General features: G+C 34.5%; 1 protein-coding gene across 6 annotated transcripts in view; it reads left to right on the forward strand.

Moving 5' to 3' along the window:
• SHPRH (SNF2 histone linker PHD RING helicase) overlaps window positions 1-23,589 on the forward strand; it is a 97,488-nt gene that overhangs the window by 17,442 nt on the left and 56,457 nt on the right. For 4 of the 6 annotated variants that reach the window (XM_050787324.1, XM_050787321.1, XM_050787322.1 and 1 more), the window contains exons 2-11: window positions 4,075-4,739; window positions 6,942-7,071; window positions 8,976-9,194; window positions 11,092-11,170; window positions 11,803-11,953; window positions 13,409-13,517; window positions 14,116-14,372; window positions 15,947-16,606; window positions 17,867-18,118; window positions 18,937-19,015. In XM_050787324.1, the coding sequence (XP_050643281.1) occupies window positions 4,107-4,739; window positions 6,942-7,071; window positions 8,976-9,194; window positions 11,092-11,170; window positions 11,803-11,953; window positions 13,409-13,517; window positions 14,116-14,372; window positions 15,947-16,606; window positions 17,867-18,118; window positions 18,937-19,015 (2,569 nt within the window). In that variant the 5' untranslated portion in view covers window positions 4,075-4,106. Of the gene's footprint in view, window positions 1-104; window positions 905-4,074; window positions 4,740-6,941; window positions 7,072-7,494; window positions 7,628-8,975; window positions 9,195-11,091; window positions 11,171-11,802; window positions 11,954-13,408; window positions 13,518-14,115; window positions 14,373-15,946; window positions 16,607-17,866; window positions 18,119-18,936; window positions 19,016-23,589 lie in introns of those variants that run through there. The other 2 variants (XM_050787323.1, XM_050787326.1) reach the window with 2 other exon arrangements.

Genomic DNA, 23,589 nt, shown 5'->3' on the forward strand with positions numbered 1-23,589 from the left:
GTACAGTATATTCTGTACTGGATACTGTAGGCAGTTGTCACACAGTAGTATTTGTATATTTAAACATATTTAAATATGGGAAATGTACAGTAAAGATATGGTATAAAAGATAAAATATAGTACAGCTTTGTGGGGTGCTTAGCATGAATGCAGCTTATAACACTGAAGGTTGCTCTGAGTTAGTCAGGGAGTGAATGTGAAGGCCTGGGACAATACTGTACAATTCTGTAGACTTTGTAAACACTGCACGCTTGTGCTACACAAAATTTAGTAAAAAATAATGCAGTCAGGCGCGGTGGCTCACGCCTGTAATCCCAGCACTTTGGGAGGCCAAGGCGGGTGAATCATGAGGTCAGGAGATCGATACCATCCTGGCTAACACAGTGAAACCCCGTCTCTACTAAAAATACAAAAAAAAATTAGCTGGGCATAGTGGCGGGTGGCGCCTGTAGTCCCAGCTATTTGGGAGGCTGAGGCAGGAGAATGGCATGAACCCAGGAGGCGGAGCTTGCAGTGAGCGGAGATCGAGCCACTGCACTCCAGCCTGGGCAACAGAGCGAGACTCCATCTCAAAAAAATAAAAAATAAAAAAAAAAGTAATGCATTATGATGTTACAATGGCTATGATGTCACTAGTCCATAGGAATTTTTCAGCTTCTTTATGGAACCACTCTAATATTTGGTCCCTTATTGACCAAAATGTCATTATGCAATGCATAACTGTATTGAAAGTTAAGTAGTCATATGCAGCCAACAACTACCTTATTGGATTTGCTTTGGCCAATAGTAGACAGAAACTACTTACTTGGAGCTGCCAAGGAAACCACCTTCCTTTGAATCACAGGGCCACCTTGTTTCTAAATAAAGGTTCAATCATCAGGGAAGGAGAATAGACCTTAGGCAGGTAAATAATGTCACTTTAGTTTCTTTATGGTTATTGGTCTATTCATATTTTCCTTCTTGGGCCAATTTTGTTCATTTGTATTTTGTTAGCAAAATTTTATCATTTATCATTTTATCCAGATTTTTCAGGTTTATTGAATAAAGTTATATTTAATATTAAAATTTCTAAATCTTGTGCATCTACTTTTTGTTTCTGCTCTTTAAATCAACTTTAAGATATAGTTTATATATAAGAAAATTCAATTTAAAGTATATAATTTGATGAGTTTTGACAGATGTATACTCTGCAATCATGTGTTGAACATTTATGTTCCAAAGCCTGCCTTCCTGTTCCTTTGCTGTCAGTCACCTCTTTCTACTTCCTTGCCCCTGATAACCACTAATCTGCTTTCTGTACTTAGGTTTTTGCCATTTCTAGAATTTCATGTAAATGGAAGCATATAGTATATAATCTTTCACATCTAGCTTCCTTCAGTTTAGCATAATGCTCTAACAGTTCATTCATGTTATTTTACAGAAGTCTCTTTTTATCACAGAATAGTATTCCATTGTATGAATATGCCACAATGTGTCCATTCACCAGTTGTTGGACATTTGGGTTTTCTTCCAGTTTGGGGCTTTTAAGAGGAAAGCTGTTAACGTTGAAGTTTAAATTTTTGTGGATTTATGTTTTGATTTCTCTTGGATAAATACCTAAGAGAGGGATTGCTAGGCTGCGTATTAAGTTATATTCAATTTTATTAGAAACTGATAAACTTTTCCAAAGTGTGCTGTATTCGAATGTTGGAGAGTTCAGTTCTGTTTGAACCATATTTGCAGTGTTTTAAATTTTTGACTATTATAGTGTGTGAATAGTGGCATCTCATTGTGATTTCTGGGTTGAATTTGCATTGCTTTAATGACTGATGCTGGTGAAAGTATTTTCATGTGCTTATTTTACACTTATGGGTCATCTTTGGTGAAATGTCTGTTCAAAATTTTTGACTGTTTTTTAAATGTTTATCTTACTATTGATTTGTGAGAGTTCTTTACATAGTCTGCAAACATATCCTTCATCAGATACTTGATTTGCTAATATTTTCTCCCATCTATGACTTGCTGTCATATTTTGATGACAGTATCTTTTGAAGAACCAAAATATTTATTTTTGATGAAACTTAATTTATCATTTTCTTACATAGTCTGTGGTTTTTGTTTCCTGCTTAAAAATTTTTGTGACTTTTTTTGGGCGAATCCAATGTCATTTAGGTTTTCTCCTCTGTTTTCTTTGAGAAGTTTTAGTTTTAGCTTTTATTTTTATTATCTATTTTTAGTGAACTCTTATATTTTATGAGGTAAAGCTTCATTTTGTTGCATATTGGTATCCATTTACTAAAAGGATACCTTTCCCATTGACTGCCTCTGAACTTCTTTCAGAAATCAATTGACCATACATGTGTGGGTCTACTGCAGGACATTTTATTGTGTTCCGTTGATCTATATGTTTGTCTTTACACCACTGCTGCGCCATTTTTATTTCTTTTGACATACGTCTTGGAATCAGTGTAAATCATTCAACTTTATTTTTATTTTCTAAAATTATATTGACTTTCCTGTATTGTAGGCATTTTAATATAAATTTTAACATCAGGTTGTCAGTTTCTACTAAAGAAACCTGTTGGAATTTTGAATGGAATTGCTTTTCTGTAAGTTAATACTAAGAAATTGACATCTGAACATTTTGAGTCTTCTAGTCCATGGACATAGTATGTTGTATAGATCTGTAATTATATACTATTATACTATTTTCTAAATTTTTATGTATGCTTGAAAATTTTCAGAATAAAAATATAGTAAGTTATCTTTTGGAGAAATTTAAAAATCAAAAAAGTTTACTATATTTATGCACATATTTTTAATTTTTGCTTTTTATTTCCTTGTGTGTGGATCCAGATTTCCATCTGATGTTATATTTCTTCTACCCAAGCACTTCTAACATTACTTAGATTTTAGGTATACAAGTGATAAGTCCTTTTGGCTTTTGTCGATCTTTTCTTCACCTTCATTTTTGAAAGATATTTTGCCAAGTTTAGAGCTGTAGGGTGGGAGCAGTGGCTAAACCAGAAAAATAGGGCAAATCTGGAGAGAAGTCCTCACTTTTCGGTACTTTAATCATGGCATACCTTATTGTGATTGTTCTTTATGTTTGCCTTGATTGGGTTTCATTGAGCTTCTTGGTTTTCTGGGTTGATGGTTTTTATAGAATTTGGAAAATTTTCATGTATCATTTTTTCAAGAAGTTTTTTATATCCTTTCTTTTCTGCTGACATTCCAGTTTTATGCATGTTTGACTCCTTAACATTGTCCAGTAGGTTTCTGATGTTCTATTTATTGTTTTTTCAGTCTTTGTTTATCTTGGCTTCATTTTTGACAGTTTCTGTTGTTACTGTTGTTTCCATTGTTTAAGCTTATTCTCCTCCTTTTTTTCTTTGCCATTTCTAATGTGCTGGTAATCTCATACAATGTGTTTTTTGTTTCAGATGTTGCATTTCCATCTGCATAAATTTTATAGGAGTCATTTGTATATCTATAATTTTTTTGTCATATTCATATTTTCCTCTACCTTCTTGAACATATTGAGAATATTTACAGTAGCTGTTTGAATGTTTGTTTCTGCTAATTATATCATGCTGGGGCTTTTTGATTTTTTTCTTGTCATGGGTCTTATTTTTCTGTTTTCTTTTCTTTTTTTTTTTTTTTTTTTTTACGTGCCTGATAATTTTAGATTTGATGCCAGACATTTGTGTTAGATTTTGTTTCACTCTTTTAAAGTATTGTTGGGCTTTGTTCTGAGGGGCAGTTAAATTACTTGGGATTAATTGAGAGATTTACCTTCCTATTATATTGCTCATTAAATTATTTCTACAATTTTATACAACAAATTGCCTTTACTAAATTTATCTATTAAAGACTAGTAAAACCATTAGAATTTATTTGATGTATAGATTATGGTTAATATGTTCATTCCTTAGTCATATTGACCTGGTAAAAAATTGCTCATTGCTTTATATGTCACTGAAGATTTCATATTATGTTTATGGGCTGTGAATTTATGCTGAATTTCTCATCTGGTAACCCTTAAGTACTAAATCATCTCTTGGTATACCTCCTGTTGTTTCATTTGTCCTCTAGGGTTCACAGTTACCAGCCAAGAAAACTTGAAAATGAGCAGCCGGAGGAAACGTGCTCCTCCAGTGAGGGTAGATGAGGAAAAAAGGCAGCAGCTTCATTGGAATATGCATGAGGACAGAAGGAATGAACCTATCACCATAAGTGATGATGATGAGCAGCCCTGCCCAGGTTCCGATACCTCTTCTGCTCATTGCATCATTCTAAGTGATAGTCTGAAGGAAGAAGTGGCTCACAGAGACAAGAAGAAGTGTTCAAAAGTGGTGAGCTTCTCAAAACCAATTGAAAAAGAAGAGACTGTTGGTATTTTTTCCCCTTTGTCTGTAAAGTTGAATATTGTGATTTCTCCCTATCACTTTGACAATTCCTGGAAAGCATTTCTAGGAGAATTAACTCTTCAGCTTCTTCCTGAGCAGAGTTTAACTGAAAATTTTTCCGAAAGGAGTATTACATTGGTGAGTTCAGAGTCAAGCAATCAGTTCCTGATTTATATTCATTCAAAAGGTGAAGATGTAGAGAAACAAAAAAAAGAACCAATGAGTATTTGTGACAAGGGTATTCTAGTGGAGTCATCCTTCAGTGGTGAAATGTTAGAAGATTTGGGTTGGCTGCAAAAGAAGAGAAGAATAAAACTTTATCACAAACCAGAAGGAAATCACATTATCAAGGTACTTAATTTTTTGTGGTGTCTTTTGAGGCTCTTCTACATTGGCAGTCCACTTTTAAATTAACCTATGAGAGAAGTCTGAAAAGCCAGCAATAAACCTTTCATTATTAAGTTTCAAAGTACACTTTAAGCTTTTAATAACTATTAAAAGTATGTTACAACTAATCATTTTCAGGCTACACTTTTTCAAGATCTTCCATCTCTACTTTCAGTGACTTGTTTTGGTCCTCATCATCTGTTCCTCTTACTGCAGCAGTCATTTAACCATTTCTCTGTTTGCCATTTTGTGTTTTCAAATGCTTTGATTTTGTCTCTAGAATTGTATGATGTGAATGCAAATGAAATTCTGTTCATTACTGCCTACAGAATTAAGCATAATCTTTCTAATCTGGCACAGAAGTTCCTCCCTTGACAAGCCCTTGAGCCTTATTTACCCTTTATTACTCTGCTTTTTATTTTGTCCCAGAAACTCCAAATTGATTTATTTCTTCCATATACCACACTGACTGTCTGCGTCTTTGCTTTTGCTCTTATAGTTCCCTCTGCTTCAGTTGTTCCCTTTCCCTGATAATTTCTGGTTATTTTTAAATATTTAGTTTAGCATTAATTCACCCAGGGAGATCATTTCTCAAATCTATTGGTGGTATTATGTGCCCTCTCCTCAGAATCTCTGGTAGATTTTTTTTTTTTTTCCCAGCCTTGGCGACTTGTCATGTACTTAACATTTTATATCATTCCCCTTTGGTAAACTATGAAGCCTTTCATCTTTACAGCCTAGTAAAGTACCTGGTACCTAAATTTTCAGTAGATGAATGAATAAATTTGTAATTTATTTCAGTCTCTGCCATTCACTGGCCAAATAACTTTATGTGAATCATTTAAATGCTCTAATTTCAGTTTCTTTATGAAATGTCAGTAATACCCATTCTTCTTACAGCATAAAATTGTGTTTAAAATGAGGTCAGATAATGTAAGAAAGTATACTTTGCAAACTGTGAAGCAAATTAATATGCTTTTATGTTAAACTTGAAATTTTAAAACGTTAATTTCATGTTGTTTAACTGAAAACTGTTTCATATATTTCTTTCATCAATAACCTTAGTTATAGTTTTAGAATTGTCAGAAGGAAAGGAGAAAATTTAGAATTATTAGATTGCAATTAATTTTTCCCTGTACAGTGAAACTGTGTAACCAGACATTCCCTCTCTACTGATTTTGCCAAAATTGTGGCTCAGTGATAACAAGTATGTAACAATTTATGACTCACATATCTGTGTTCTATGTTCCCTACAAACCAAGTCTTAATCTATTGTGTTTTTCCCGATCCTGAATTTTACAAATATTTAAACATTTATTGCTGCTGTAGTAAGACATCTCCAAGCAAGCCAAGACAGAATACAAACAGGAATGAAATACACTTTGTCATTCATTTCTGTGTAAGGCTGGTGGATTTCTGTTCTTTAGTGAAAGAATATGAGATTCTCAGTGATTAGGGACTCAGGTACAACATAGTCAACATGAAGTAAAGGGAACTAACATTTATTGAGTGTCTACCATTAGAAACTTTTATAGTTATTTAAGCTAGATGTCTCTCCATTTTGTAAATGAGAACACTTGGGTCAAAATAAATAGGTTGTTTTTTCTCCAATTCATTTAGCTTCTAAGTATCAATGCCAGGATTCAAAATCAAGTCTTTCAACCGTAAAACTTCATACTACATTACTTCACTAGGGTCAAAATATTAACATTAATCAAGGTCTGTTTTTTTACACGTTTTAGTGTTTGCTTCAGTAATAAGGATGCCCAAACCTAACAGTGTAGAAGATTCCTAGCATGTATATCATAATCTTCTGGGAAAATCTGCATTTTTAACAAACTTGATTGATTAATTCATTAGTTTTGGGAATCATTTTATTAGTAGATAGAACTAGGTGTTCTTATCGCATTCTCCCAGGTTCCATTTCAGTTAGGGAAATATTTTTTTCCAGCAACTCGAATTGTACATTGTAGGCACTTACATTTGTAATTTGTTAGTGAAAATGAAACACGTGGGGAAAATTTGGTAGGTATGTATTTATTATTTGTGGCACAAATGCTATGAATACCTTTAAAAATAGTGATGCTAATTTTTTCTTTCTTATGTCCTCATAAAGAATGGTGTATTTCAAATGAAACTACTTTTATTTTGATTAATTATTTGTAGGTTGGAATTTATCTTTTGGAAGCTGGCCTAGCAAAACTAGACTTCTTGAGTGATGCAAATTCAAGAATGAAAAAGTTCAATCAGCTTATGAAGAAAGTAATGGAAAAGTTACACAATTATATTATTCCAGGTAATGTTTACAGTAAACTTAAAAATTGCTATTACTTAGGAGTTGTGAGTTTTTTTCTCTAAGTGCTGGACATAACAATCAGAAAAACAGCTGATAAAGTCATAATAAAAATTAAATGATTATATGGCAAATTATGCTTATTTGAAACGCACCCACTAATATAATTTATTTCTTTGGTTAACTCTGTGTTTACCTTATTGTAAATATTAAAGGAATATTTGCAGAGTCAATATGCAAGTCAAAAGGCAGAGTGTAAAGGGATCTGAGCTGTTGGGATTTTTGCATTATTCCTGTGCTTTTATTTTGTCATGGCCAGAAATTCTTGGCTGGCGTTTATTCCACCTCTCCTTTGCAGTCTGACAAATAATTTCAAAAGCCTGGTTCCCATAAAGACCAGATAACTTTGCTCTGTTTCTTGGCAAGACGTTGCATCTTTGGTCAGGACTGCAGATTCAGAGTTGTCTGCCATTGGTCACCATGGGAGAGTGTGGATGGCTTGGTGCAGCTCATCAACACTGCTGGAAAAAGAGCCCAAATTCTCCAAGTTCTGCTCATGGTGGGTCAGCATTATTTCAGGTGCAAATTATAGAACATTGTCATACTGGAGTATTTAAAAATCAATTTCTAACTTTGATTGTTATTTCTCTACTACATTTTTTGCAATGCTTTATAATATCAGTAATAGTAAATCATTTTGCAAGTTAGATACTTTAAATGAGGAAACCTCTGGTTTTGGGATTAGAAGGAATGAATTTAAGTACATGTAGAGTTTTTAAAGTTATGGCCTTTTAAAAATATTACAAATTTGTGCATTTTAAAACCTGGTATCTAAGGAAAGCTTCAAATTTAGCTATTAATCTTAGATTATATAATTACAGTAAAAGTCTAAAAGAACCAAGCATAAAGCTATACATTAATTGTGAAGTTTTGGAAATTTTACATGGCATATTTTTTATTGGAAAAAAGTAAGTCATGAATTTTTTGGTGTGATCTTTTAGTTTTAGAAGTTATGAGGTGTGTCCTGTAAAAGTATATAGGCCTCTTTCAAAGCAGTTCAGAAATAAATGATAGACTTTTTCACCTTGAAAGAGTTATGTTTTTAATAAAGAACCATTAACTGAAAGGAGTTTGTAAATATGTTCAAGGTTTTTATTACTTTTTTCATGTTATAGTAAGCATAAATCTTCTTCCACAGAACAATTGTGCCCACCAAATGAAATTAGTATTTTTACTATTTTACAAATTTGCATTGATAACTTAATAATCACTTGTCTTCCAATTGGCTGCTACTGCTACCAAATGCCTATCCTTTTATAGCATAAGAAATAAAATGAGAACCCGTTTCTTATTGGGCATAGAACAGTTATGTCTCCATATGGATTTTGTATGTTAAAATTGTAAAAGTAAAATAAGTGTTCCTGTATAAACTTCAAACAGTATTCATATTGAGTTCCTCAAATGTTTGTAAAATATCTGCAGTGGACAATACACGTGTCAGCTACGTGTCAGCTTCTCTGAGGGGCTACAAAAATGAAAAACTTTGCCTTTGTCTCACTGGGGAAGGGACCAATGGACATAAATGATTGCAGTTGGTATTGCAGTAGATTACAATGTAATATTACTATATCCAGAATATAAAAGGATTGCACAACAGAGGAGAACATAATTCCAGCCAGGGAAAGCAAAAGAAAATGCCATGGAAAAAGTAGCAGTTAAACTTCCTTGAAGAATGGATGAGTAGATTTTTGATTAATGAAAAATTAAAGATAGGGCCTTTCAGTGACAAAACACTCTGAGCAAGAACCCAGAGTTGGGCAAGTTCATCGTATGCTCTTAGAATAAGAATTGCTTATAGTTAGAAAAGTTACGTCAGTTTTTGAGTACATTTGTTGTGTGATGTACAGATGTGTTGGAAGAGGATGAAGATGATCCGGAGAATGAGCCAGAGGGACAAGACATTGACGAGCTGTATCACTTTGTGAAACAAACACATCAGCAAGAAACACGGTCCATCCAAGTGGATGTCCAGCATCCTGCACTGATCCCTGTGTTGAGACCCTACCAAAGAGAGGCTGTCAATTGGATGCTACAACAAGAGTGTTTCAGAAGCAGTCCTGCTACTGGTAAGAATAAGATGTTTAAAGAAAAATTGATTAGAGAGATTACATCAGAGATATTAGGGCAGGGGGAAATTAATCATTAAAATAAACATCCTGAAAATATAAGATAAAATGGGTGCTATGAACAAAATTATTTTCTAAGAAATTATTTAAAATTGAAATCTAGAAAAATGAATTTGTGGGTTTCTTCATTCAGAAAAGTTTGAAATGGTTTTTCCTGCCAAAAGGAAATCAAAAGCTGCCTCAATTGGAATTTTTGAAAACCAAGAAATTTTTTTTACATTCCTTTCAAACAAAGAATTGCTGTTCAGAATCTGGTCCAGTGGGAATCTTACTGATCATCTGTAAGAAACTCACAATGTAATGGTGAATGTTAGTGACAGAAAGCAAATTTACAAAAGTGGGAGACTTATGTGTGACTAATTTACCTAGATTTTGCATTTTTTTCTTTACAATAATGTCATCTGTTGAGTATTTTTATGAAAGTAGTAGTTTTACGGGAGGCTTTTATGCCACTTCTTTATTGCTGTCTTTTTTCAGTAACTTTGTGGGGGTAAAAGTGATTTTTGGTTACATGGACGAATTGTGTAGTGGTGAAGTCTGGACTTTTAGTGTACCCATCACCTGAATAGTGTATATTGTACTACTATGTATTTTTTCATCCCTCACTTCCCTTCTGAGTCTCCAGTATCCATTGTACTACTCTGTATGCACCCATGTACTTATAGCTTAGCTCACACTTGTAAATAAGAATATGTGGTATTTGTTTTTCTGTTCCAGAGTTACTTCACTTGGGATAATGACCTCCATTTTCATCCAAGTTGCTGCAAAAAACATTATTTCATTCTTTCTTATGGCTGTATAGTATTCCATGGTGTGTATATACACCTGCTCCCCTCCACCCACATTTTCTTTATCCACTCATTGATTGATGGGCACTTAAGTTGGTTCCATATCTTTGCAATTGTCAATTCGTACTGCAATAAACATGTGAGCATGGGTGTCTTTTTGATATAGTGACTTGTTTTCCTTTAGGGAACAAGTTCCAGTAGTGTTCTGGAGTGAATGATAGATCTACTCTTAGTTCTTTGAGAAATCTCCATACTGTTTTCCATAGAGATTGTACTAATTTGTATTCCCATCAGTAGTGTAAAAGCATTCCCTTTTTACTGCCTTTGTGCCAACATCTATAGATTTTTGAATTTTTAATGGCTATTTTATTCTAGAAGATAAAAATATAAAATACCTATTAATCTCTAAAGAAGCCAACTAAAAATTACTTGCTGTTTCATTGGTGGGTAGAGACATGCTACTTATTTGGCATTTGGTTTAAATAAGTTAAAATATTAAGGGGAAGGATAGTGGAAGATTCTGGTAGAAACAAACTCAGCACTTCTGAGTTATGGTTTTAGATATTTTTTTCCCAGTTAAGTAAGCCTTTCTTCTCACTCTCAGACCCATAGAAGAGGTCAGGTCTGATTCGGGTAAATGTGTTAGCCAGCTGGCATATGTCTATTGAGTTATTCAAAGACTTCATATAATTTATTGCAAGATTTATTTAAAAAGACTCATTTATCAGGTAGGGACTGGTTATATGTATCAGTTTTCTGTTAATTCTCTGTAATCAGCTACAGTTTGCTTATCTGTCCCATTATTTGCTGATGTGGATTTGTGCCCAAAACAAAGAGAGCTAAAGAGTAATACCAGAAGAAAGGAAACTGAGGGACCTTTAGCTTTTTACTCACATGTTAAGTATGTGGCTTTTCCAAAATGAGATTTCACAAGAATATGGGTATCACTATGTCAGAGTATCCTCACAGTTAACCTATTCGTATTTTAATGTGATTATCTGACTGAAGGCAAAACAAAAATTTGTTATTATGATTATATTTTTCTTTAGAAAGTGCCCTGCACTTCTTATGGCGAGAGATTGTTACATCTGAGGGTCTCAAACTCTACTATAATCCATATACAGGCTGGTAAGGCAAAATTTTACTTATATGCTTGATTTAAAAAATAAATATAATGAAAAACTGTCTGAGATTGTTAGCATATCTGTAACTTTGGCTTTACCTCATGAAGGAGTCAAAGGTGAAGTCTTATTAGACATCTCTATGGATAGGATAGATTTAGAATTAATAGCACTTGTCATTTTTCAGTGAATGAATTTGGAATAATAGACATAAGGTGCTTAGTTATCAAGATTTAAAGAGATTATTATTCTAAGTAAAAATGTTATCTTGTTTATTATGAGGCCAGTTTTTTTTTTTTTTTTTCTTAGTAATCATTAAACATCATGAATGAATCAGTAGTTATTGCCCTTTGTATTTTTCTTTTTATTCATAGATTCATAAAGGTCATAGAAAGAAGGCAGACATGTTCTCTTTTGACTGCCACTCATTTCTGCGGAGTTACTTGTCAGCTCAGGCAGTTTTTTTGGTTATCACATTTCTTATGTTCGTAATCTAAGGTTTGAATTATTTTACCCTAAAATACAGTTTCAGTAAACTTAGACTTTATGCATTGCTTCCAGTTCTCTTTAGAAAAAGTATAATTTGTATTCACATTCTTGTGATGTGATTTATCTTGTTTTTTTTTTTTTTTTCCTTAGCATCATTCGTGAGTACCCAAATTCTGGGCTGCAGTTGCTTGGTGGAATTTTAGCAGATGAGATGGGTCTTGGAAAGACAGTGGAGGTTTTGGCTCTGATTCTGACACATACTCGACAAGATGTCAAACAAGATGCTCTCACTCTTCCTGAGGTAGGAGGGGTACAGTAGGGCTTGCAAAAGCAAGGGACATATGTTCTCGAAAAGCATCATATGTTGAACATTTGCTTGGCACTTAAGTCAACACTTTCTGTTCACTCTGTGGGTAATGATTTATATTAGTGGTTAGTTAACTTCAAGTGGGCAGAGAGAATGGGGTGTTTGTGACCCAGAAGGTTTATTTTTTAAGTAATGTTGGCCAACCTGGAAGAGAATTAGCAGTCACTTACTAAACTTCCTTCTAGTTGGCAGAGAAACTCCTTTACAAAAGTACTGTTGACTCCTCAAATGTTTTGTCACTAATAAAGTCTCCATATTGCTACTAAATATTTTTAAGAGCTATTTAAAAATATTGTACAAATCTCAGATATATAAATCTTAGAACCAAATAATTAGAACTTTGTTAAAGAACAGGTAGCTTAGTAAATAGATTGCTAAATGAAACAAATTTCAAGTCCTTGTCCCAAAATACATAATTGTGTATAAAAATATAAATTTTGGAGTTACAGAAACAAAATCCACTAAGGCAAATATAGTATATAGCTCATATTTTCTAGTAATGAAATCCAAAATCAGCGTTTACATTAAATCTTGCTGAAATGAAGTCAGTAGTTAAAGGTGTAATTATAATTAATTACCTCTAGGATCCACCAGTCTCACAGCTTTAGCATTATGTTATCTTTCAGTAGGGTCAAGTTTGCAGAATTAGCCTTTCAGATTTGAATAGGAAATAGAAAAAATTATGTTTTCTTTGTAGAAGTGTGACTTGGAATATGTTGATTTAGCTCAGTAACTTCTCTCTGAGATGTCCTACTCATTACTCCTTTAATTCCAAGTTATTTTCATATTATTATAAATTCAATGGGTTAATTTTATATTTAAATATACCTTTAAAAGTTAATTTCAGGCCGGGCATGGTGGCTCACGCCTGTAATTCCCAGCACTTTGGGAGGCTGAGGCAGGCGGATCACGAGGTCAGGAGATTGAGACCATCCTGGCTAACATGGTGAAACCCCGTCTCTACTAAAAATACAAAAAATTAGCCAGGCGTGGTGGCGGGTGCCGGTAGTCCCAGCTACTCAGGAGGCTGAGGCAGGAGAATGGCGTGAACCTGGGAGGCGGAGCTGGCAGTGAGCCGAGATCGCACCACTGTACTCCAGCCTGGGTGACAGAGCTAGACGCCGTCTCAAAAAAAAAAAAACTTAATTTTGGAGGTTCCGCACATAACATTTAGGTAATTTAAGATAATATGCACATTTTTTTTAAGTGATAGCTAGCTGTAAACTCAGAAATAAAACAATGTATGTATCTACAGCTATTTGGCCCTTTCTCTTGCAAGTTTTTTACAACTGTTTTGCATTTCCATAAAGAAGGAAAGTTAATTTCAATAAACAATTCAGAATACTGAGAGCAAAACACTGTGTAACTACTGACTGTTGTTTGTATCAGGGAAAAGTGGTGAATTACTTTATTCCGTCACATTATTTTGGAGGAAAACTGAAAGAGACAGAAATCCAGAATATCGAATTTGAACCAAAAGAAAAAGTTCAATGCCCTCGTAAGTATGACATCTCTTAAAGGAAATACCTTTTTGTAGTGATCTTTGCTAAAGTTCTTGCAATCCTTAGAGATATCTTGTAATTGTTATAAATAATTGTTTTTACAGTTATGTATGCTTTTCATAAATGAATTCAATTACAAGTCATAATATCTTAACAAAAGTAAAGATGTATTATTTTGTTTGACTTGGCCCAGGTAGTTCTTGCTCACTCTGTTGTATTTAAATCTCTTTAGCTTGCAGTTTAAACCAGGCTTTATTTATCTTTTAGGGAATGAACGTTTCATATACTAATCATTGCGTATACTTAAATAATTGTGAGAGTTTTCTTTTATAATTCTGAATGATTGTTGTTTTATAACATTAACAATTCAATATGAGTAATTCTTCCTTCAATTATTTGTATTACACTAATTTGTTTCTTAATATGCTGAGATACATTTTTATTACATATTTTTTCAAAATGACACTATGTTGTAATAAATCTTTGATTTATTTTTTTCTTAACTCAGTCCTCATGCAGATTAAGATTAACCAAGTTTTACTTTCTTTTCATTTTAATTATTTTGACTGAATTAGCATATCCTTTTACATTTAGCTACACGTGTGATGATCCTGACAGCTGTGAAGGAAATGAATGGAAAAAAAGGAGTGTCCATCCTTTCCATCTATAAGTATGTCAGTTCTATATATAGATACGATGTTCAACGGAACAGGAGTCTTTTGAAACGGATGCTGAAATGTTTAATTTTTGAAGGTCTCGTGAAACAGATCAAAGGCCATGGTTTTTCTGGGACTTTTACATTAGGAAAGAATTACAAGGAGGAAGATATATGTGATAAAACAAAAAAGCAGGTAACAGAGCTTAAGTTAAGCTGCATATTAAGTACACGTATGTGATACCTTACCGAGTACATTGACAGATCCCACCTTGACACTGAAACTCTTACAATCTGAAGATAAAAAACAAAATAGGAAGAGTACTTATATCTGTAACTTATATTTTCTACTTTGTGGATATAAACTCCATGAGAGTAACTTTATTTTGGCTATCATTAAACCCAGAGGATAATGCTTGGCACATAACAAATACTCAGATATTTATTGAATGAATTATAAAATTAGTTGGCTAAGCGTATTATAGAGTCTAAAGCATCTTCTGTATTATTTATTTTTAGTATTTTTTTAAGAGACAAGGTGTCTGTCTGTTGCCCTGGCTAGAATGCAGTGGTCATAGCTAACTGCAGCCTTGAACTCCTGTGCCAAGCTATCATCTTGCCTTAGCCTCCCAAGTAATTATGAGTACAGGCTCATGCTACCATGCCTGGTTAATTTTTCTTATTTTTTGTAGAGATGGGGTTCTCACTGTGTTGCCCAGGCAGGTCTGGAACTACTAAATTCTTATTTTCTTTATATTATTATCTTATAAAATTTCTGCATTTTGTTAGAAAACTGCTTCTGTTGGGCCAGTAATTTCAGTTTGCTTTTAGGAAAATAGTTAAAATATTTGCAATCATAAATAAAGACTAAAGACAACAAGTCAAAATGTGGAACTAGCAGCTTGGCCACCAAGAAAAAGACAAAAAAATTATTTCCTGGAGTAGAAAGTCTGGTATTGTCCTTGGGTAGCATTGAAGACAGCAATCAACTGTGCTTTTGGTAATCCTGCTACCACCAAAACGAGAAAATTTCCCATTGAATACATGTTGTGTCTTAACTCCGCTGTTCGACCTCAGCCCTGATATCACTTGGAGGAAGCTGTCCCTGTTACCTACCTGCCTATCATGCTCCCACTATGTTGTACAACCCTCTTAGGTATTCCTATAGCATCATTTTACTTTTTACTGTTCTCACTTTTCCAGTAGACCCCTTTGAGACCAGGGGCCAAATATTGTTCATATTTGTGTCCCTAGCATCTAACACAACTACTGGCACAGAATTGGCATTTAATAAGTAATTATAAGAGAGGACACATGTAGAAAAGGGAAGGAAAGAAGGAATCAATGTGCTAATTGCAGTAATCAGTGGATTATCTTTTACTTTCTTTGGATGCAATATGTTAGTACTTGGTATTTTTGTAGTTGCCCCAATTTGTGTATTTATGTACTTGAAAGTACTAGTCTTGTATTGATTTAGGCAGACTAAATCATAGTATGTTAATAACAAAATATCAGTAGCTTCCTTTATCTTCCTAATTTTTTGTCTCTTCAAATCTTATACTTGTAGAGCCTTCCTTTTCTTTTGCGATAAAGTGAGGGTCCTTACAGAGGGCAGATTGGAAGCCACTTATCAGGAGTGATTCTCCTCAGGGAAAAGGGTAGCAAAGACTGGCTGCTAGATTTTTATATGAAGTACTTACATAAAGTCAGGCGTTTAATTTCAGAAGTGCAACTATGTTGAAATCAATTAATTAAATATTTTTTTCATAGGCAGTAGGGAGTCCAAGGAAAATTCAGAAAGAATCTAGAAAATCAGGGAACAAGGACACAGATTCTGAATACTTGCCATCAAACACCTCTGATGATGATGACGATCCTTACTATTATTATTATAAGGCCAGGAGAAATCGTAGTAAATTGAGGAAAAAGCCTATTCCATCCACAAAAAAGGGAAAAAGTCAACCATTTATCAATCCCCATTCACAAGGTCTCTGTCCAGCTACTAGCAACTCCGGAATAACTGATGTTGCTATGTCTAAAAGTACATGTATCTCTGAATTCAACCAAGAAAATGAAACAGAGGACTGTGCTGAATCTCTAAATCCTGATGTTAGTGATGTGCCACCTTCTAATACCATGAGTCCCTTTAACACCTCTGATTATCGCTTTGAGTGCATATGTGGTGAACTTGATCAGATAGATCGTAAGCCTCGTGTTCAGTGCCTGAAGTGTCACCTGTGGCAGCATGCAAAGTGCGTGAATTATGATGAGAAAAATCTGAAGATCAAGCCTTTTTATTGCCCCCACTGCCTTGTTGCAATGGAGCCAGTGTCAACAAGAGCAACTCTGATCATCTCTCCAAGTTCCATCTGTCACCAGTGGGTGGATGAGATCAACAGGCATGTGAGGTCATCATCTCTTCGAGTCTTGGTAAGGCCACTTGGACTAGAGGGAGAGGAAGATGTGAAGTTTTTCTTGTTCATGATAGTTTCCGAATCTTTGTTTCTTTGTTGTTTATCCTCAAAACTAACTGAATGATTTAAAGTAATGTTAAAGCTTAAAGAAAAAAATTGAGACTAAGAACTAGAACAGTACAGTGTTCTTCTTTTCTAACATCAGAATTTCAGCAGTTTAAGCATTCTGAATATAAAGATGTGAACACTTTTTAAAAATTCTTGAGTATGTAAATGAAAAAATCTTGGTATAAGCATTTATAGTCTTCAGAGAGAAATGCAATCCAAAGGCAGCACTGTGGTATAGGAGCTACTTATCTGACCTGCCATCTCTTAGCTCCAGAATCATCCTCTAAAGCTTCAGTTACCTCAGCTGTAAAATAAGAGTTTACTTATACAGCAAATCTTTATTGACCACTTAAATTATGTGCCAGGAACTGTGCTGAGTTTTAAAAATAGTATCCAGTCATTTGTGAAGATTATATGATTTCATCAAGTACTGGGCACATAGTAATATTATTGTTTCCTAATATTAATACCCATCACTAATTTCATTCTTCCTTCTTTCCATGCAAATGTTACTGAAGGTTTTTATATTTCATCCACTCTACATAGGCATGGAGAATACAGTAATAAGTAAAACAATTTTTGCTGTTAAGAAGCTCTGTTCTGTGTGGGTAGGCAAAGCTTTGAGTCTTAGTTCCATCAGTTTTGAGCAAGTCACTTTATTTTTCTTATGTGTGGGATAGGAATGTTAACTACCAACAGAGTTATTGTTGAAGTTTGGAGATAATGCTTAGCACAGTATCTGAAATATAAAAGATGTTTCATAAATAATAGCTCTTATTTTTCTACATTTTCATACCATTGTGCTTTCACATATGCTATTGATTCCATCCTCTTACCTACATATAGCCCTTTTCTTTTTTTGCCACCTATGAGAACCTTTAAGATATACCTCAGGTTTTAACTCCTCTGTGATTTCACCTTCTCCGCTACAGAATTGGTCTTTCCACTGTGATGCTGTCATGTTTACATTTATTACAGTTTGTTGCACATCAATTATGTAATTCGTCTTCCACACTGGAACATGTCTTTCTCTAAACAGATATGGGATCTGTCTCATAGCATGAATGCTCCTAAGAAAATAGAGAGGACTTAGTAAAGGTATAAATGAGTGAATATTTCATTGCCTTTAGTGAGCCTTTTTGCAGTAACTGCCTGTATTATTTCCTAGGTATATCAAGGAGTGAAGAAAGATGGCTTTTTACAACCTCATTTTTTGGCAGAACAGGATATAGTTATTATCACCTATGATGTACTTCGTTCAGAATTAAATTATGTCGATATCCCACATAGCAATAGTGAGGATGGGCGTCGACTACGGAACCAGAAGCGCTATATGGCTATCCCGAGCCCCCTAGTAGCTGTGGAGTGGTGGAGGATCTGCCTTGATGAAGCTCAGATGGTTGAATGTCCCGCAGTAAAAGTGAGAGTTTCTGCAAAATCTTTTGAGGGCTGGGGAAGAAGTGGTAAATGGAATTAGGGGAACTTGAGTAGTTTAATAGTTTAAGCATAGTTAACCTGTAGTACTGATATTGGTCACAAGTTTGTTATTAAACACTACTGGTGCTTTTCTCTTGTGCTTTGAACTACATAACCCTTTGAAATTAATTTTGTACTCTGTGAATCTTGGCTCTATGTGAAATATATATTTCTCAGTAAGATGTCAATTTATATATGATGCAAATCAAAGTAAACTGTGTTTAGGAACTTCTATAAGCATTTCTGCTAACTGGGAGCTCATCATGTAGCCTCAGATAGCTTTGAACCGTAGTTGACTTTGACAGTCTTTTAAATCAGAGGCCAAATGGTAGCAGAAAATACTACTTTAGAGACAGAATTTTAATTCAGCCTTTGAATGTCATATGTCTTTTTTCTTTTGTCTTTGGCCAGTCTATAACCGGAACTGAATATATGAATCATATCTATTAGTATCTGGAGGATAGAGTGATGTAGGACATGGATCAGTTATTCAGGGGGCTTTTTCATTCTGTATGTATTTGAACTACCCCTCTGTTTTAGGGGACTGCGTGGCAGCTTCCCATTAATGAGAACCACTGTACTGGAAGATGGTCCATTGAATATGACATTCAACATTAAGTGTGATAACTGTTAAATAAAAGCAGGTACATCTCACCGGAAGTGTAGCTTTTAATGGGCTGTTTCTCATGAGTATGACTGACTTCTGTGTTCTTTCTCTGGTTTTCTGGATTTTATTTTTATTTCATTTTTCTCTCTCATCAGGCTGCAGAAATGGCCCAGCGTTTGAGCGGGATTAATCGGTGGTGTATCAGTGGCACTCCAGTACAGAGAGGATTAGAGGGTAATGTATGGTTTCCTGATATATTGCATGCATTTGGAAAGCTTCATTTTTTAGAGAGAAAAGTATTGTTACGCTTAACCTTTGCTGAAGTCCTTATTGATGTGATAATTCATGTCTTTATAGTTGACTCCTAATAGTTTTAAGCATTTATCTTTTTAAATGGGACTCAGGTGATTTTTCTGTTTATGTATATGAGGACAGATATATATTAAGAGGTCTCATTACCTTAAGTTGAACAATTACTGAACCTGCCTAAACAGCATAGATATGTCTGAATTAAAATCAGAGTTCCAAAGTCATAGGTAGAAAACAGAAAGAATCTAACCCAAAAAGAAACACTAACCCAAAAAGAAACAAAGGGTAGAGGCAGGGAGGAGGAGAGGCAGAAAAAGAGAGAAAGGGAGTTAATTTCAATTGACTGTGTCTATGAAAATGGAGACTAGTTTTTATTGTGTGAACCCATGAATACTAGGGCCATAATTTTAGTAATTATAGAAGTTGTTAATAGCCTTATAATGTCACACTATATGTATATACCATTATTCCTTGTACCATTGCTTTTCTTCAACATTTAGATTATGTCTAGTTTTTTCCTCCTCTCCACACATACATTGAAATTATCCTTCTACGTTAATCTTATTCAATATCACTTTTTCTGTAGAACAGACACTGCATTTCTAAAACCTTTATTCAAGTTGTGAATATCTAAAATGAAAAGTTTAACTAAATCTTGTTTTATGTATTTCCCTAAAAGCTGTTATTAAAGTGTAGTTAAATTACAAAATTTAAACATACTTGGAGTTCTGTAGTAAATACTCATCTTCAAAACTTATCTTTCTGAAAACCCAAGTTTTTGTATGTTTGTGTTCAGCAGCATGACTTACTCTGCTAAAACAGAAATCTCAGCATCTGTTACTTTGACCTTTAAAAGCAGTGTTTTCCAATGATTATTTTTAGGAGGAAAAGGTTTTCTAGTAATATTTTCTAGTATATATTTAAATATGTGCATAACTTAAATGTTACGTTTAGATACATATTTATAGAATCATATCAGGTTCAGTAAAGGACCACATTTAGTGGTCTCCTTTCATGTTTGGAAACTGTCAAAATTGTAAATAGGCATTAATAAGGTCTAAGATCTTACTCAGCTCAAAAGTTAGCTGAGAGGATATAGAAAAGAGTACATGATTATCAGAGTTACTCTTTCTCATTTTAATATTGAGAGAATATGAGCAATAATTTCTTAGTTCCTGGGTAGGTTTTTTTGGAGATATAAGATGTTGGCAAGTGTTTTGAGCACCTGTCACCGTTCAACAAATTCTTGAGTAATTTTTTAAAAAACAGCTTTATTTTATTTATATCTTTGAACTTCATTGAGGTATGAATGACATAGAATATAACTAAATATTTAAAATACCACATTTGAAAAGTTTTGACATGTATGTGTAGCCATGAATATATTTGCACAATAAGGCAAGTTTCCTCATGTTCCATGTCAGCTCCAAAAGAGCTTTTCCAGACTTTCTAGAAATTTGTCTTTCCCCCTTGCCTCCATATCTCTCTGGTATCTTTATGATTCTTGCAATTAAATGGTTTTTTTCTAGTTGTCACACTAGGAATGTTAGCCTACTCATGACTTACTATGTTGTATTTGGACATGGAAGTCTCATTTCTTTTCTTTTTGTGCTAAACTAGGGTTTCTCAACATTGACATTTGGGGCCAGATAATTCATCTTCTTTGGGAACTGTCCTGATGTTTTAGGATGTTTAGCTTCTACCCACTAGATGCTGGTAGCACTCCTACAATTCTGACACCCAGAAATGTCTTCAGAAATTGCCAGACTGAAATAATGTCATCTACTTGGAGTGTCAAATATGGAAGAATGCTTCCTAACACTTTCCATCCCCTACACTGTGTGTCTACATAATGTATTCATTTGTATATAGAAATCATTGGCTTTGGGGAATATAAAAACCAGGGTTTACATCCTGACTTACTAGTTGTTTGTCCATAAACAAATTCCTTAAACATTTAAGTCCTTATTTTTCTTATCTGTAAAATAACGTGTTTTAAAGGTGAATTATGATGAAGTATACAAAGGATTTAGCACAGTACCTAACAAATATTAAATATTCAGTGAATAATAGTTGCTTCTACTTCTGCGCTTGTTGTTTTTTTTTCCCATTTATGTAGTCATTTATGTATTTTAGTGTTTTGAAAGTGTTGACTTTAAAATAACAAATGCTTTGTGATGCATTTATTATTTCATTTATTATTATTTATGTGTTTCATTTATTTCTTTGTGAGGTAGGATAGAATCTTAGTCAGATTTTTGCTGTTAGGAAACCACAGACTGGATAACTACAAAAAAGAGAAGTCTATTTAACTCACAATTCTAGAGGCTGGGACATCTAAGAGCATGACACTGGGAACTGGCGAGGATCATCCCATGGTGGAAGGTGGAAGGGAGTACATAAGATAGAGAAAAGCATCAGGGGCTGGACTCACTTTGTAACAACCAACCCTTGAGGTAACTAACCCAATCCCGCAATAATGACATTAATCCACTCATGAGGGTTCCACCCTCATGAACGAGTCACATATTATTAGGTCCCACCGCCTAACATTGTTCATTGAAGTTTAAGCTTCTAACACATGAACTTTTGGGGGATATATTCAAACCATAACAGATGATAAGCAAAAGTACATACAATCCCTGATCTATTGAGCTTACAGCTTAGAGGAGAACATATATTTCTTAAAATATTTCTTACATACTTAGATAAATATCAAAATTGCAATTGAGATAACTTTCACAAATGAAAAAAATGGAAAATTCTAACTATAACAGGTGTCATTAAAAAAAAATCTTATTCTGTAACATCATACAATTGGGATGCAGAAGGAACTGACAACTGAGCTGTGATCTGAAACATTAACATGGGCCAGGTAAAGAGGAAAGAAAAATCCTCTGTTGTAGCGGAAACAGAAAATATTAATGTAAATAGATCATGTGGCAGAAATAGTGTGGCTAGAGCATAAAGAGCTAGGGAGATGATGGTGGATGGAGAGACTAGGTGAGTAGAGATGGGACCATCCATGGAGGATGTTATTCCCCATGTTAAAGAATTTTGTTTTTTTTCTTAAAAGTAGTAGGAGCTATTGAAACAATTTAAACACAGTGGTTGGGGGTCATTTTGTGGTTACATTTGTATTTCAAAAGATCACTCAAGTCGCAGTGTGGTTTAGAAGAGGGTAAGAGTGGGTGTTAGGATATCAATTGATTGCCTATAAGAAGTAATCTAGGCAAGTGGTGCTGACACTTAATTTGGCCTAGGTTTGTCCTAAAGGTACAGAAAAAAGTGGATAAGGCAAAATTAACAAGCCTCAGGGACAGATCAGGAGATACCAAGATTTCTGACTTGCATAAATCCGTGAATGGTGACTGGTTTCCCCAGTGAATACTACCAGAAAAGAAACATGGGCCAGGCACGGTGGCTCACACTTGTAATCCCAGCACTTTGGGAGGCTGAGACGGGTGGATCATCTGAGATCAGGAGGTCGAGACCAGCCTGGCCAACATGGGGAAGCCTCATCTCTACTAAAAGTATAAAAATTAGCTGGACGTGGTGGTGGGCGCCTATAATCCCAGCTAGTCGGGAGACTGAGGCAGGAGAATCCCTTGAACCTGGGAGGTGGAAGTTGCAGTGGAGTCGAGATTGCACCATTGCCCTCCAGCCTGGGCGACAGAGCAAGACTCTTTCTCAAAAAGAAAAAAAAAGAAGCACGTGTGCAAAAAGATTATGAATTTGAGATTTCGGCAAGTTGAGTTTGAGATGGCTTTGGGACCTCAAAGAAGAGGTAGCATATAGCAATTGAATTGATTTGAGCTGAAAATATAAATCTGTGAACCTTTGTATAGCAGTGATGCATTGGTTCTTTCAGATGTTGCTAACTCCCAGCAACCATCAAGGTAACTTAATTCAATCTAAAGATTTGTTGATCATCTTCAGAATAAGTGTTGTAGGTGTGGGAAGGATATTTGTATTATTATTTTATGGCTTCTGAAGAGAATATATGCCCATTGTGGAAAAGTTTGAACTGTACATAAAAGTATAAATAAAATTACAAACTGTACATAGTGGCTCACACCTGTAATTCCAGCACTTTGGGAGGCTGAGGTGGGAGGATAACTTGAGCCCAGGAGTTCGAGATCAGTCTGGGCAGCATAGGGAAACCCTGTCTCTACAGAAAATAAAAAAAAGTAGCCAGGCATGGTGGCACACACCTATGATCTCAGCTACTCGGGAGACTGAGGTAGGATCACTGAGCCCAGGAGGTTGAGGCTGCAGTGAGCTAAGATGGTGCCACTGCAGTCCAGCCTGGGCAACAGCAAGACTTTGTCTCAAGAAAAAAAAAAAAAAAATTAAAAAAATTATACTCATAGTCTTCATTTGAAGACAAAACCACATCAAATCTTTTCTATGTAGATGTTTATATATTTGAGCTTATTCTGCCTGCACAATTTTATATTCCTTTTTTTTTTCCCACTTAACATCATATCCAAAGCAGT

Source organism: Macaca thibetana, chromosome 4, assembly GCF_024542745.1.
Source record: "Macaca thibetana thibetana isolate TM-01 chromosome 4, ASM2454274v1, whole genome shotgun sequence".
In the NCBI taxonomy this organism is placed as follows: Eukaryota; Metazoa; Chordata; class Mammalia; order Primates; family Cercopithecidae; genus Macaca; species Macaca thibetana.